Source organism: Mustela nigripes, chromosome 9 (assembly GCF_022355385.1).
Source record: "Mustela nigripes isolate SB6536 chromosome 9, MUSNIG.SB6536, whole genome shotgun sequence".
Taxonomy (NCBI): domain Eukaryota; kingdom Metazoa; phylum Chordata; class Mammalia; order Carnivora; family Mustelidae; genus Mustela; species Mustela nigripes.
Window position 1 is genome coordinate 86,981,244 of NC_081565.1, and position 16,598 is coordinate 86,997,841.

General features: G+C 43.7%; 1 protein-coding gene across 3 annotated transcripts in view; it reads left to right on the top strand.

Annotated features, from left to right (window-relative positions):
• The window catches only part of MFSD14B (major facilitator superfamily domain containing 14B), a 76,136-nt gene extending 62,088 nt beyond the window's left edge, over positions 1 to 14,048 (top strand). For all 3 annotated transcript variants that reach the window (XM_059412005.1, XM_059412006.1, XM_059412008.1), the window contains 7 exons: positions 1,619 to 1,837; positions 3,558 to 3,671; positions 6,269 to 6,340; positions 8,111 to 8,223; positions 9,643 to 9,740; positions 11,494 to 11,636; positions 12,292 to 14,048. In XM_059412005.1, the coding sequence (XP_059267988.1) occupies positions 1,619 to 1,837; positions 3,558 to 3,671; positions 6,269 to 6,340; positions 8,111 to 8,223; positions 9,643 to 9,740; positions 11,494 to 11,636; positions 12,292 to 12,543 (1,011 nt within the window). In that variant the 3' untranslated portion in view covers positions 12,544 to 14,048. The remainder of the gene's footprint in view (positions 1 to 1,618; positions 1,838 to 3,557; positions 3,672 to 6,268; positions 6,341 to 8,110; positions 8,224 to 9,642; positions 9,741 to 11,493; positions 11,637 to 12,291) is intronic.
• The last annotated feature ends 2,550 nt before the right edge of the window (positions 14,049 to 16,598 follow it).

The window sequence follows — 16,598 nt, forward strand, 5'->3', positions numbered from 1 at the left end:
GGCACGGATTGCATGGAGCACTGGCTGTGGTGCATAAACAATGAAATTTGGAACACTGGAAAAAAAATGTATTAATAAATAAATAAAATGTTATTTAACTTAAGGCACCTGGATGGCTTAGTTCGACTCAGGTCATGATCTCGGGGTCCTGGGATTGAGCCCCGCATTGGGCTCCCTGCTGTTCTGCCTACTTGTGCTCTATCTTTGTCAAATAAATAAAATCTTTTTAAAAAAAAAAAGTTACTTTTCTATTATTGTTTGTACATTGAGTACAAATTTTTGGTTTACATACAAAAATGTGAAGACTAAGAAAATGAAAACTTACGAGTAAATGACTGACTTATTGACCTATTTTGTGCAGAAATGAGGTGGTTAGCGCTGGAGGCCCCGGTGGCAGTGCTCTCTTAGCAGCCTGCATGTCATTGCAATTTATAATGTACTTATGTAACAGCCCTCCTCTTCTCAAAATAATATGAAAAACCTGCAGGGCAGGAGCTCTGTCTTCTTCTGGTACAGAGTGGGTACTTGGTAAATACTGAACCAAGTAAATGTTGAACCAGTTCCTGCTCCCCAAGTTGGAATTCTGGAAGCGTCCTTTTCTCCCCCAGACAGCCCCCCCCCCCCCCCAGTTTTTATTGGACTTCTGGCTTCTGTAGTATTTTTAGTATAAAACTAATTTCAGAGAGATTGTATTTTCAAATTCATTTGCGGGTAATGGGTGAAGGAAGAATGTCATAGACTAACCAGGTGTCATAATTTTAACCATAATGACTTCAGTGGTTTCTTTTAAAATCCATTTAGAAGTTTAGATAACCAGTTTATACGTCTATTTTTGGTACTCAGTCTGGTTATAATTTAGAGACTGTCCATTCAGGCTTCTGAGCATTCAGGGTACATTCCAGGATAGAGGAAGCCTCTGCATTAGGAAAACCGTGTGATGAAGAGACTCCACGTGGATTCAGGTGTGAATGTGATCTGGCGGTTCTGGGATTTCTGGTGTAGGATGGAGGCGGGCAGTGACCGAAACGAACAGCTCAGGGATCTCCAGTTTACATAAAGTCTCAGCCTCTCTCTCAACAGATCTCTTTGTTGTTAACAACCCTTTTTCTCTAAGAATATCAGGGATTTTTTGTCCCCTTCTCTGTGCTAATGAAATGGTCACCGAACAATAAAATGGTAAAACAGTGCACGTTTTTAGACTGAGATCAGCACCGGCCCTGAGGGATTTGTGGGGTGTACGAGCCCTGCACACGTTTTCCTCTCCGTGCCCTTCTCCCCACATCCCTGTCTTCCAATTAAAGACTAACGTGGATGTTTTATTTGTGGAGAAGTTTTTCTCAATTTTTATTTCTGATAATCTAAGATTATTTTTTTACTCGTAGCTTCTCAGGATATCTCCAGTTAGTTCATAGTTTGTGAACAAGTCCTTAAAAGGAAATGACTCTCTCTCATTCTTAAAACGTTCTGTTTTGTTTAAAGCCAGGGAAGGACGGCCATACGTACATCCGTGGGACCCTGTGTCAGACGCGGGAACAGGGGAGTGATGGGGCTGAGTGCGCTTTCTGCCGGTGTATACGGTAGAAGGTGGGACTCGGGGTGAGCGCGTGCTTTCCCACAGGTCTCGGCCACCTTTGCAGCCAGTCTGGTCAGCAGCCCGGCCATTGGAGCATACCTGTCAGCCAGTTACGGAGACAGCCTTGTTGTGCTGGTGGCCACAGTGGTGGCTCTTCTGGACATCTGCTTCATCTTACTGGCTGTTCCAGAATCTCTGCCGGAGAAAATGCGACCGCTTTCCTGGGGAGCTAAGATTTCTTGGAAACAAGCTGACCCGTTTGCGGTAAATATCCATTTCTTTCTCCAGTAAAAATAGAAAAAAAAATGAATCTCCCATAAGGCACTCAAGTTGTCTATGCACCCAGGAATATGTAGAATTTGTATTTATTTGCTTTTTAAAATTTTTTTATTAGGAAGAGAGGGATGGGCAAAAGGAAAATGAGAGGCACAGTCTCGCGTGTTCCATGCCCAGCTCGGAGCCCAACTTGGCGCTCAGTCTCCTGAGTCAGACACTTCACCGACTGAGCCACCCAGGTGCCCCTAGAACTTATTTTTAAGTCAAGCATGTGGTAGGTACCCTAAGAAAAGAGAGGGAAAATGTCCGCTTAATCCCTCCGAATGTAGGGAAGATGTGTTTTCTTACTGCATGGTTGTTTTCACTTTTTTTTTTGTAAACAAAATGAAGGTAGCCATTCGAATTGTTCATTTTCATTCACTTAAATTCAGAAAAGATGAATAGATTTGGTCTGCCTAAAGTAATTATTTTCTAGGTTGTTAATATACATCCACTTTGACCAGAGGCTTTGAACCTGTATTGTGCAGGTTGAACGGATCGTTTTCTGTAACTTCTTAAAAAAATTTTTGGCTTCTTTTGGGGGGCTGGGGAGGATCCTATTAACAACTAGAAAAAGTGCGGAGAAGAACCCTGTCCTGCCTCTTTCCTACCTCACCTGACTTCAAATTGTTCTTGAAGAAAATAAGTGCAGAAAAAAACCAGAGATTTGACTGCGGTTTTTAATCATCCAAATTGACTTTTTAGGAAAAATATGTAAAAAGGAAAATAACTCATCAAATTCTTTTCTGAAAAGGTCCCTCAGGTCCCAGCCTGAGACCCTGCTCATTGTGTTTGTGCTGTGATAGCGGACACGGAGAAGAGGCTGCCTGGAGAACGGACCCGCTGCGGCCTGTGGGCTCCGTCCGGCCTCCCCCCTTCTTGTCACACAGTGATCCAGTTACGTGTGGCAGCTCCTCCGTGAAGCAGGAGTCTCTGCCGCCCGAGCGCGCCTCCAGGGCTGCCGCAGGGCGTACCGGGACTGTTGGGAAATGAGCCAGTCACGGGTCTGTGCAGCAGGTCTCCACACACAGGAGCCGTTCCGCTGTGCGTCATATGAAGGTTACACTTACGGTCACCCTAGTACTTAGACAGCAACACACCTTTTGAGCTTAGCAACAATTCTGTGTAAAAAGGAATGTAAGAAAGACTTTTAGACAAAGTTGTAACATTCAAAAGTTACTGGTCAGAGACTCTTGCTGTCACTGACCCACATGGTGGGAGCGTGTTTATTCGTCGACCAGTTTTACAGGAAAATTGAGTATTAACATCTTAAAGAATATAGTAAATTTATATATTATAAAAACCCTGAACTGTTTATGGATTTAAAAGTATTGTATTTTGAATGAAGGAGAGAGAGGAGAATTTCGTAAATGGTTCTGAAGCAGTGTTTTGTCAGCGTCCGTTTATAGGGTGTGAACCAGTATGGCTGACAAAGATGAACAAGTATTTGTGGGGTTTTTTGTTTTGGTTTTAAGCTATAATATTTCAAACATAAAACTTTAAAATTAGAGGACTTGTAACCATAGAGTTAATGTTGACCTACTTTTGTAATCCCTTCAACTTTTATAATCCACCGTAATAAAACAAAACAATGAAGCCCGTGTCCTGGAATGCCAGTGACTCTAGTGTGGCCGACTGTTGACGTGTTTCTCTTTTTGCTTATTCCTAGTCACTGAAGAAGGTTGGAAAAGATTCTACTGTCTTATTAATTTGCATCACCGTATTTCTTTCATACCTTCCTGAGGCTGGACAGTATTCAAGTTTTTTTCTCTATCTCAGACAGGTGGGTAGTGTGTGCCTAGTAGGTTTAGAACATGAAGAAAACCAAAGGTTAGGATCTGTCTCAAACTATTTTGGGGAAAACCGTATACAGAAAAAATGTGGACTTGCTTCCAGTATAGTAAGTCTAGGCCGTGACATATAATTAGCAGTTGAGGAAACTTTAATATGATATTTTAAAATATTATAAAGTGTTTACTCTTGAAAAAATTTCCCTGAGAATTAGCGTAAGCAAAATCTATCATAATGTTTTAAATCTTCATTAAATTTCAGAGAGAGGGCAAGTTTGATCTGACCTGACCTGACCTGGGCCATCTTCAGTAGAGGCCATGTAGCTCAGCGCTGCTGTAGACGCCAAGGGGCCTCACAAGCAAGAATCAAACTAATCCCTCCCTGATCTTTTTCTCTTTAAAAGTTTAAACTCTCCCTTGTCTCCCAAAAAGGCAGTTGACTTAAGGCAATTTAAAAACAAGCTCCCTTTCCAAATGTTTTTTTATTTCAGTTCTCTGGGATTGTGCAGACAGGCGTTGCCTTCCATTAGCAATCCTGCCCTGGTCTTCACTGATTTCCCTGGAAGCCCTTCTAGGCGCTCCCTCCACATGGCAGAGCAGGCCTCCTCCTAAGATAAATTCCTCTACTTTTGGAGATATTTTACATTGTTAAATTCACCATTCTCACAGTTTTCCTGAAAATGTGAGACTGTTTTTTTATATGGTGGCATATAAGGAAAACTGTTTTTCAACCAGTTCTTTTCAGTTTGTTCATTCTGAGTGGGCAGATGCTAGAGATTTCGTGGGAGGACTGGTGAAATAGCATGTTTAATGTAGAAAATTAATCTGAATTTCTAATTAAATTATGCATTAAATTAACTGCATTTAAATGTAGGAAAAATGGTTAAGGATGTGAAAAATCTTCTCATTCCTTCAGAAAAAACAATTAGAGTTATTTTTTTTCTACCCTTTCTTTCTATACAAATTGCTTATGTCACTACCACCAGCACTGAACAGTAAATCAGAATCATTTTCTGTTACTTTGTATTTGTGCGTGCTTTTAAGAGCAGTTCACACACACACCAGTTAAAACTGCATTAGGTATTTCTAAATCATATATCTGATAAGGAACCTGTATCAAGTATTAACTTTTATAAATGAATAAAAGGACAACCCAATTGAAAAATTTCAAGGAAAGATCGGATAGATACCCGTCCAAGGAAGATTCATAAATGGCGAATAAGGACACGAAAAGATGCTTAACATGAGCCACCAACGAGATACCGCTTCACACCTGCTGCAGTCCGACACACGGAAGGTTCGGGGAAACGCAGACTCCCACAGGGGTGGGAACGTGAGATGGGGTGGAAGAGTCTGGCGGTCCCTCAAGCTATTCAACGTAGGGTTTCCAGCGAGACTGTTCCTACGTACGTAGTCAAGAGAAATGAAAACGTAGGTCTATGGAGAAGCTTTTATACAAATATTTATAATAGCCAAAAAGCAGAAATAGTTGATGGAATGTATTGACAAATGGTGGCGTATCTGCACGGCGGGCGGTTACGGCCGGCGCTGGGAAGCAGTAACGAACGCGCTGTCCCTGCGGCAGTGTGGACGCCCTGGGAAAACACTGTGCTAACGCAGAGATAGCAGGGCCATATGTGGCTTGATTTCTTCTACATGAAAGGCTCAGAAAAAACAAACCCAGAGACAGGAAGTGTATCACTGGCTGGACAGAGGGACAGGCGGAGGGAATGGGACCCCCGATGGGGCAGGAGGACTGAGGACGTCTCCTGCAGCGGACGCTGGTGACGGCCGGCCAGCACTCTTTGAGTATTCTCAGGCCACTGAATTGTACACTTCTGATGGGGGGGGGAACTGTAGGATACTTAAGTCCTGTCTTGATAAAGTTGCTTTCAATGTATGTTTATACTTAGATTTACAAATACAGGCTGAGAAATAATCCCTGAATAAGGCTACTTTCCAGGTTCCAGTTTTGTTTTTTTTTTTTTTAGTTGCATTTAATTAGTGAGTAATAGGCCTTTGCTTGTTGGCAGCACTGACCGGGGAACCTGAGATTCTAGCTCTTTTATTACCTAGTTGTGTGACTGGAAGCAAGACAGTCATTTATTAAATAATAGAACGCATAAAATAATTAATTCCTTTTCCTGATTTTTACGGGATTTCAGTAGAGGGCAAAAATATTTGACTATTTTAAAACTTGGTATTTAAAACCTAAAGTTTTAGGCCTGTCAGAGCTTCTGTTAAGGTTAAGAGGCTTAGAAATTATTGCCAGCTCACTTTAATTGCTTCTAGAATCACCATGGAAGCTTTTTAAAACATGCCTGTGCCTGGGCCCAGAGAGTCTGACTTAACTGGTCTCAGATGGGTCACAGCATTCATTGCCCGCCCTCCTCCTCCTCCTGTTGCCCACGGGATTTAAACGGGCAGCTGAGGTTGCGAGCCACTGACTTGGCTACTGAGAAGATTCTCTGTTGGGAGAACCAAAAGTCAGATCATTTTCTTCATGTTCTCTCTAGTGTTTGATGATAGTATATTTGTCTCATATTATTTTTATAGTATCTGTATTACAAAAGTGTTTCCTTTTCCACAGGTCATAGGTTTTGGATCTGTCAAGATTGCAGCATTCATAGCTATGGTAGGCATTCTGTCTATTGTGGCTCAGGTGAGTGTCATTTCAGCCATTTTTTTCTTTATCATATTTATCTGGAAGTAACTGGATTTACAGGAAACTGCAAAGAAATGTTCGTGGGGAGCCCCTACAGCCTCTGTCGTTAACCCCCTCCTCCCCTGCCATGCTAACATCTCTTGTATCTGTGGTACAACATCAGCCCCAGTCAACAGGCACCGATACAGTCTACAGAACCATCTTTTTTTTTTTTTTTCTGGAGAGGCATGGTGGGTTGCGGGGGGTGTGTAGAGGCAGAGAGAGTCTGGAGCAGGCTCCATACAGCAGAGAGCCCAACACGGGGCTCAATCTCACGATCCTCGAGATCATGACCTGAGCTGAAATCAAGAGGCGGATGCTCTGGGGCGCCTGGGTGGCTCAGTGGGTTAAGCCTCTGCCTTCGGCTCAGGTCATGATGCCTGGGATCAAGCCCCTGCTCAGCAGGGAACCTACTTCCCCCCCCCCCCCCCTCTGCCTCCCCCTCTCCCTATGACCTCTCTCTCTCTCTCTCTCTCTGTCAAATAAATAAATAAATAAAAATCTTTAAAAAAAAAAAAAAAGGAAGAAAAGTAGGATGCTCAACCAACTAGTTGAGCCATCCAGGTACCCCAGAACCATCATTGTTAATAGGATGTTGAAATTTTAATTTAGGAGGAATTTAATACAACTTTTCATTAGTTTTTAGGATATCTGTTACCTCTACTAGTCAATTCAGCAAGTAACATTTTGCTTTTACAACCACCAATCATCTAACTCCAGATACTGCAAAATAAGCTTAAAATATAGAAACACTTTTTTGGTTAATGAGGAAAGTTTAGTAGCAGGAAAACAAAAATGAAATCAGTTAATTCTTCCAAACTCTGCTATCCCCAGGACTGAAGAGCTGTGGTAAATGAGTGCATTAGAATATATGAAATGAGTAAACATTCAAATTTCCCTATCTACTATTATAAGTAAAGGACCACAAAAGGCAGGATATATGACCATTCAGTGAACTCACTGACACGCCTGGGTGTGATCACAGTATCCCGGGGAAGTGCCTAGAGGTCATTCCCTGAAATGGCTTCATGCGGCCTTATAGCGTGGGGGCCAGCAGAGGGCTCTTCAAGGAGAGACCAGAAGGCTGTGAAACTGTGTTGCCCAAACATTAGAGCTGACAAGGCTTAAAGGACTGCAGTAAGGGGGGGAAAAGCCTGTTCTGTCAGTGAATGTCAATTATGTTGAACTCGCAAGTTGCTCATGATTCTGGTTTGTATTTATAGCAACTCTGGCTATTGAGTTAGTCCCGCCCCCTCTTTCATCCTCTGCCTTTACAAACAGTCTGAGCTAGTCGTTTTTAGTAGAGCATGTATTTGTGAAAGTCAGATTTGCCTTAGTCCAGCTTTCTGACACTGTTAACTTCCCGCAGAATCCCGCGTATTCTGTAATGCGTCCAGTCGGGGTTCGCTCTTCTGGTGGTGAAGTGACTGGCGTTTCTCCAAGGAGTCCAAGTCCTGTCCTTCTCAATCATGATAATTGGTGGACAGCTATCATGACCTTCTGGAAAGTGCTAGCAAAGCTTTAGATAAACCGGCTTTGGTGAGGGGCTGACGGCTCGGAGCCCCCACAGCTCAACTCGAGTTCCGTCAGTACCGCGCAGCTTCCCCACACTCGGGCCAGGCTGCGCACCCGTAGCGGCCCCTCTGGTCACGGAGAATGGGCCCCCGTCAAGCTGGCATCAGAGCCGTGACGCATGGCTTCACAGGATTACCCTCTTTGTTTTTACAGACCGTCTTTCTTACCATCTTGATGAGATCATTAGGGAATAAGAACACTGTCCTCCTGGGCTTGGGCTTCCAGATGTTCCAGTTAGCCTGGTATGGTTTTGGATCTCAGGCCTGGTAAGCCTCTCCTTTCGATCCTCATAAACTAGTAGAAGCATCTTTTAGAGGAACTCGAGTTGGCTGAATGTGACGGGAGGAAAGCAAGGATTGTTCTGCTGGCGGTGTACTCGACATTTCAAAAAGGGTGTTTAGACTCAATTTGCAGAAGGATGGAGCTAAGTAATCTCGCATTATTTGTTAAGATTGCCTTTGCCTCAACAGTGAAGTTCTCATTTAATTGGATGTGTACTTTTTTTTTCCCCTGCTTTTCTTTTTTTTAATTTAATTTTTTATTTTTTATAAACATATATTTTTATCCCCAGGGGTACAGGACTGTGAATCGCCAGGTTTACACACTTCATAGCACTGGATATGTACTTTTTAAACACATTTGTCAATTTTTAGTGACCTCGCATAGTCCACAAGGCGGCAAGGAAAAACAACTGGTTATAGTGGGGTTCACTGCTGTAATTAACTGAGTGACTCTGGGTAGTGACATAACCTTTATAACCTAGAACATCTGAGATGAACACTAAGATCTCCTCCAAAACCATGTGTGCCCTGAGGCCGTTACTATGCCCACATATTAGATGCCCACAGACGGGAAGTTCAGAATAAGCCCTCAGGAGTAAGAAACGGATGCACCTGCTTACCGAAGACCTGATTTTCTGTTTTGGGTTTATGTACGAGAGTTGATCCTCGCTTTACTCCTATAAATTGATGACATAACGTAAAAGGAGCTAGAAATGTGCTCAGTGGTTCAGTGGTTGGTTCTTCTTGTTCTTGAAGATTCTAGTCACGTGAATTTTGGTACTTCAGTAGCTGATTTGGTCAGACTTGTGCTATGTTTAAAAGATTTCGCTGACCTGCAGAGTTTTTTCTCTTCAGTAAGGATGTGTACATTAGCCTCCCCAAGGAGATCTGGCCAGACAGGTTTTCGGCCCCATTAGGACCTCACTTTGCTCACACTCGTACTTTATACTTCAGTTTCTTTCATAGTGACCCTGAACTTCAGGTCCCTGTTGTTTCCGTTGGTGGCACGTGACACTTGCTTGAGGGGTAGCAAACCGAGCAGCCCAAGGGCAGCGTGAAGGTGAGAATCACAGACAGAAAAGTGGAGTATCACCGAGGAAGATGTGGTATTTATAGAAACAAATCCTCTGAACTTCACTGAACTCACACATTTAAGGATGGTAATGGGCAAACAGGAGGAACAGATCTCGAGGGAGGGAACATCAGGTAGTGGAATCTTCCCGGCTGTGAAGGAATCACTATTAACAGTATGATGTAGGACATTCCAGGTTTAAAAAAAAATTCCATCTTTTCTTAAAGAGGGAAAAATAAATACAACCTAACCGAGACCCTTTTGCCCGCCTGCACAGTGCACGCTCCGGGGGGCCGGCCTGCCGCCCGACGCAGCCGCTCTTGTCGTTGCAGGATGATGTGGGCCGCGGGGACGGTGGCCGCCATGTCCAGCATCACGTTTCCAGCGGTCAGCGCCCTGGTCTCTCGGAACGCAGAGTCCGATCAGCAAGGTGAGGTCACTGTGCTCTGCGGTTTCCCTCGTTCAGCTTATACCTTAAGTAAGAGAGGCTCCGAGCCTCTCTCCATGTCACAGAGCAGGTGACAGCCACGTGGTCCCTTCTTGGCAATCGTTCCTTTTTTTTTTTCCTCCTGCTTTGATCCTACATTCCTTAAATCTGGACTACGCGGTTAAGAATACTAAGGATGAGAAATAGAACTGTCCCCACCCCCAAAGAACCATCCATTTTCTCCTGTCAGTTTGGAGTCCGCGTGTGTGTGTGACCACCAGAATGAACTGATCATTTTAAAGATGTCAAATGATGACAGACTGGACAGTAAACAAGGAGTTCTTTATTTAAGCACCATAATCACCAACATTTCTTTAAATTCAAAACAAAGTTCATTAGGTTAAATTAGGAAATGATTTTTTTGAGGGGGTAAATATGTGTACTTACTGTTAAATGCACAGTGAGAAGCACAATTAAAATGGAGACAACCATGTGGAGAATAGCCCTCTACCATCTAGACTCTTCATCCTTCTAGAACCTCTGGCTTCTATCAGGCAGTTCCTGCTGCCAGAATTCCGGGGCGCCTGGGTGGCTCAGTGGGTTAAAGCCTTCAGCTCGGGTCATGATCCCAGGGTCCTGGGATAGAGGCCTGCATTGGGCTCTCTGCTCAGCAGGGAGCCTGCTTCCTCCTCTCTCTCTGCCTGCCTCTCTGCCTCCTTGTGATTTCTGTCTGTCAATTAAATAAATGTTTAAAAAAAAAAATTAATCCTTTCCTTCTCCATCTGTTAATGGTTCACCTAAGTAGTCAGGAAGTAGTAAATTTTATAAGGAAAACCTTTTAAATGCATTAGAGTTCTTTAAAAAGTTTTAATAAAGAACTAGATGGAAAGACTAATTCATTGAACTACTTTTCCACATCAAAAATTAGTCATCTTACTCAATGACCATGTTTAAAGTGTCACTTGAAGACTATAGAATCTGTGTGACACTCTGCGAATTCCCTTGGCTATGCCCTTGGGGCGTGTTACGTCAGAAGACAGCCCGCTGGGGATGGGGGGCACTGCCGTCATGTGTGACGGTACCATCTGGTCTTTCATGACATGAATTCTCTTTGGCTGTTACTATGCTTCTGTGTTTTAATGCAGATGTTCCTAAATGTCAGTGTACAACATTACTGGAACATATTAAGTTGAATCCTATTTGAACAGTTTGACTTACGGAAACATCCATTTTCATGAATCAAGCTAATATTGTATCTGCTTTAGAAACCAGAGATATCTAGAAGTTGGCACTTCTGGGATTTTTCAGCGCAGGTCACCATGAGCAGCAGAGTCTGTGTGCACGTGCCGGGAGTACACAACTTGAGGACTGCCGTGGACTCACACACAGGGCTCCAGGCGACAAAGGGCAGATTTTTGCTGTAAAAGGACTGTCAGATGAGTAAAGGAGGAAAAATCTCAATCTCCAAAGTGGAAATTGCCTATAAATGAAGAATATTAAAGTTTTTTTTTTATTTATTATTCCTCATTTATAGGAAGGATCTAGCTGTTATGGGGAGAATTCAGCCCCAAAAGAGATTTTCACAAACATCACGGTCATTTCAGCTCCATATAGATCTTAGGGCAGAGAGGACATTAAAGGACATAGTAAAACCAGTGACACATTTGTGCACCAAATGACACTATGATGGGCGAAGTCCCTAATCTTGAGATACTTTTATGAGAAGACGTGCTCCCTTCTCTTCGTTCTGATGCAGGAGTTGCCCAGGGGATCATAACTGGAATAAGAGGGCTGTGTAACGGCCTCGGCCCAGCACTGTACGGCTTCATATTCTACATGTTCCACGTGGAACTGACTGAGTTGGAACCGGAACTGAGTTCTGACAATGCTGCCCTGCAGGTAATTTGGTGATAAGTCTACTTTTATAACCATGATGTCTGATGGTAGCAAAATCTGAACTTGAATTTGGAGAATGTGCTTGTTCGCACAGCGTTTCTCTTGTGTGTGCTAGGCTCCGTGCTTCCCGAGATCGAGGAAGGATCAGTTCAGTGATGTAGTATCTTCCCCCAAAAGCTGGGTCTTCATTTGATTCAGAGTCCATTTTTACCTACACAAGTACTCTGATCAGAATGCTGTCCTCTGGTGAAGGCCACCGAGGCCAAGTCAAATGCGGAATGACCTAATCCTTGCCAGGAATTGAGCTCGAGTGCTGCTTCTGTGGATTTCCTCAGTCGTTCCTGCAGTGGACATTCCTGTGTAAAACGGTCCGTAGTGTTCACGGACAGAGCGCGTGCGGGGAGGTCCTGGGTGGGACTTGGAGCCCCGCAGCTGCCACTTCAAAGCTGTTGAGAAATGGTGCAAAGAACAATGGTTAGTTGCCGCTGTCACGTTCTAAACACGGGCCCTCTCGGGATTTGCCCTGAGCCTTAATACAACATTTGCTTATGAGAAAATGATTTACTTTTTGATGGTTTGGGGGAGGCCAGGGCTAATTTTGGATTGAAGACTAACCAAACGCTCTATCTCTGTGTCTGTCTGTCTCCCCTGCCCTCAGGGAGCCGCCATCCCAGGCCCCCCGTTCTTGTTTGGGGCGTGTATAGTTTTTATGTCCTTCCTGGTTGCCTTATTCATCCCTGAGTACCGCAAAGGCAGTGGAACCCAAAAACACAGCAACAGCATCAGCGGCAGCCTGACGAGCGCCCCCGGGCGGGGCAGTGCCGAGGACATCGAGCCACTGCTGCAAGACAGCAGCATCTGGGAGCTCTCGTCCTTCGAGGAGGCTGGGAATCAGTGCACGGAGCTGTGAACTTGGCAGAAGGGGGGACCGTGTGGACGCCGCCTCTGAGAGCCGCGGGAGCCACACCACACGGAGACTCCGTGGTGCTGGAGGGGCGATGCTCGCGGCGTCCTCAGGGACGGGTCTGAGGAGTGACCCTCTCCGTCCCTCGGCCCCCCGCCCCACTTCTGTTCCTTTTCTTCTCTTTGTGGTATATTAGAGCAAGATCTAAAGTACTTTCCTGCAAATTCTGCGATCTTCAAAGTCATCTGGAATCCACACTTGGCAACTAAATGAGAAAGATTTCTTACGTGGGGGGATGGCTTTCCTTGGTAACTGGAGGCAGAGCGTGCCGGCTCCTCTTTCCCCTCCGCGGAAGGCGCGGGCTGGGGGTGGCCTGCCGTCTCCGGCAGGATCCGAGCTACCAAGTCCCTGCTGGGTTCCTTCCTTCCTTCTCTCCCTCCTTCCTTCCTTCTCTGGTCTGTGCCCGCTCAGCCCACGGTGTTTCCGAGTGGCTGCTCGAAGTCCCTCAGTGTCAGGGATCTACTGCCTTTGTTCAAAGGGCAACGAAAACGCGAGTCTTACTCTCCTCCTCTCTACTTCCTGCTCTTGGCTAGAATGAAATTCACCATCGACACCTCTGGACATTAGTACTGATCAGTGATAACCTTTATTAGATAAAGGGAGATTTTCTTTAAAATTTAAATTATGAAGAACTAGCAACTCAAACCGCTAACCCTGGTGTTTTGGTCAGATCCAAGGTGATTTTATGGAAGAAAAACACACAGCAAGTACTCTGGTGGCAACACACAATTTGAAGGGAGTTTCTGAGAAAGTTTTCAGTGAGAGAAACACTCCTCCGTGAGAACGAGAATCAGTGGCTGGATACCAGCGGGGTGTAGCTCCAAGTTCAGGCTCACGGACACGTGACCGCCGTCTCGCTCCCTGCTGCGTCGCGTCTTCTCCGTTTCCTCGTTCATCTCACTCCTGCCTTAACTGCTCTGCTGTACGCGCCTGTTTCGCAGTCAGGTCTTGATTTCCATCTCTTTGTCTGACTTTTGAATTTCATGGGAATATGCACATCAGATTCTTTTCTAAAATATGGTGGTCTAAGAAGCTCAGTTTAACAAGTGTCTTGCAAATTTTTCGAGATGTTTTATGGACAGAAACCTTTACAGATTTATATGTATTTTGCTGCACCAGTAAATGGACCATGACCTAGGGCCCACCCACTTTAACAGAGCACTCCCCTGAAAGTTTTATAGGTATGAAATATATATGTAGATATTTGTAAGGAGTTTTAAATTTTTTTTTGATGGGGTGCTGTGTAAATCTTGTATTTATAAATGTAATGAAGGTGTTGAAAGAAAAATATATATACAACTTTTATAAAAGGATTGTGTACTGACTGAATACATTTAAAAGAAAATATATTTTGAAACCTGTTCTGCTATGAACAGAGATAACATATCTTTTTACTATGCTGTTGGTTTTTAAGTTAAGCTTCCTAATGCATAATAAATTTGCAATGGATACTTTTATGTCTTTTATGTTTCTTTGAAGGAAACAGTTACCATTGATATTTGGGTTCTCTTCTGGGTGGGTTTCAACTACATTCTTAATCTTTAAGCTAATGCAAAAAAGGGGTATATTTTCAAAAAATTTTTGATTTTTAGAAGTCTCCCTTCAAAAACAAACCATACCTTTTTAATTTAAAAATTTTAAAAGGGAAAAAAATTTTTAAAAGGGACACAAATTTGTACACCCATTTATTGGCATTATTCACAACAGCCAAAAAGTGGAAGCAACCCGAATGTTCGCTGTTGAATGCACAGATAGAGGAAATGTGGCATTTGGATACAATGAAGTCCTCGGCTACGAAAGGAAGCAAATTCAGACTCACGCCACAACATGGATGCGCACTGAAGACGTGCTGAGTGAAGTAAGCCAGTCACAAAGGACATACACAGTGGGGTTCCACTTTAGTCAAATTCAGACAGACAGAAAGTAGAACAGCGGATGCCAGACTGGGGAGAGTTTGGGTTTTGCAAGATGGATGTGGTGAGGATGGTCGCCTGAAGGTTTGAATGTACTCAGTGCCACTGAACTGGAAAAAATGTCAACTTAACGTTACATGCATTTTGCCACAATTTTTAAAGAATGCTCTCATAACATCCTTACTCCTGCTTACCAAAATTACAGTTTCTCTAACCCAGTATTACAAATGTCAAACTGGGATAAAAATCTGGTCATTTTAAGCACATTTACAGTTCAGTGGTTTTTAATGTATTCACAAGGTTGCACAGCTGTTAGGGCTATCTCTCAAACATTCCCCTCATCCCAAAAAAGAAACCCCATATCCAATACCAGTCACTACCAATTCTCCTTACCCCATTACCTGGCAACCAGTAATACATTTTCTGTCTCTGTGGATTTGCCTATTTGGGACATTTCATATAAATGAAATACAATTATGTGTGACCTTTTGTGTCTAGCTTCTTAAACGCAGCCTGTTTTCAAGATCCATCCACGCTGAAGCGTGTGTCACATCCCACTCCTCTTTCAGGATGATGAAGGTTCTGTCCTCGGTGTGCACCACATTTCTTTTGTTCACTGTATCAATCAAATGCAAATGGATACTTAGCTTGTTTCCATTTTTCAGCTACTATGAACAATGCTAGTATGACGATCTTGTCCGGATCTTGTCCGAGTTTTACGTGAACGTGCTTTCAGTTCTTAGGTATGTGACAGACTGTAATTGCTGGTTTATATGGTAACTCTGTTGAACCATTTCAGGAACCACCAAAGTCTTTCTCACGGCAGCTGCACATTTTAGGTTCCCGTCAGTAATGTAGGAGGCTTCAGTTTCTCCATATCCTTACCAGCACTTGTTCTCTGTTTTGTCATGTATAGCTATTCAGGTTGTTTTAAAGTGGTACCTCATAGTGGTTGGATCTCCATTTCCCTGATGACTAGTTACGTTGAGCATCTTTTCATGTGTTGTTGTATATAATCTTTGGAGAAATGTCTATCAAGTCCATTACCTATTTTTGAATAAGGATGTTGTTTGGAGGGATGTTCTGTTGTTGAGTTCTAAGAGTTCTTCATATACTCTGGATACTAGACTCTTCGTGAATATTTTCTCTCCTTCTGTGGGTTGTCTTTTCTCTTACTTGATGATGTCCTTGAAAAGTTTTAATTTGGGGTGCCTTGGTGGCTCAGTCAATTGAGCACTGGACCTTGGTTTTGGCTCAGGTCATCCTCTCAGGGTTGTGAAATGAAGCCCCATGTCGCGTTACTCAGGGGCGAGGGGGAGGGTGTCTGCTCCAGATTCTCTTCCTCCCCCTCCTGTCTCCTTCTCTTTCTAAAATAAATAAAATCTTTTTAAAAAGCTTTAGTTTTGATGAAGTCCAACTTCTCTTTTTAATTTTACTGCCATATCTAAGAATTCTCTACAAATACAAGGTCACAAAAATTCACCCACATTTCCTAAGTTTTATGCTATATCTTTGACCCATCTTGAATTACTTTTTATACGTGACGTGAGGTAGGATTTCAGTATCAGTCTCTTTCACGTGAATGACTACTCGGTGATCTCAAGACCCCGCTTGATGAAGAGATCCTTTCCCCACTGAAGGTGTGGGCAGCGCTGTCAAAACTCTGATGGACGATGAAGCACGCGTGTGGTGAATTCCGTCCCGCCGGTCTGTTCTTCTGCAGCTCCACATGGCTTCGACAGCCAGGTTCACAGTAGTAAGCTCTGGGATGAGCAAGTGTGAGTCCTCCAGCTGTGTTCTTTAAACACTGTTCTGGCTATTCAGTGTCTGTTTCATGTGAAATTTAAAGTCTGCTTTTCCACTTCCGGCGCGGGGAGGCATTCTGACAGGGGCTGCGCTGAAGCCGCAGATCGCTGCGGGCAGCGCTGCCGTCGGAGCAGTCCTGCAGCTCTTCTAGGCGTGCTCCTGGGATTTCTGGTTATTCAGACCGTTCGCTGCCAGTGGGCCAAAATACAACTGATTACAGTGTGTTGACCGTGTATCCTGGCACCAGTAGTTCTTTTTTTGGGTGGATTCATCAGGGTTTTT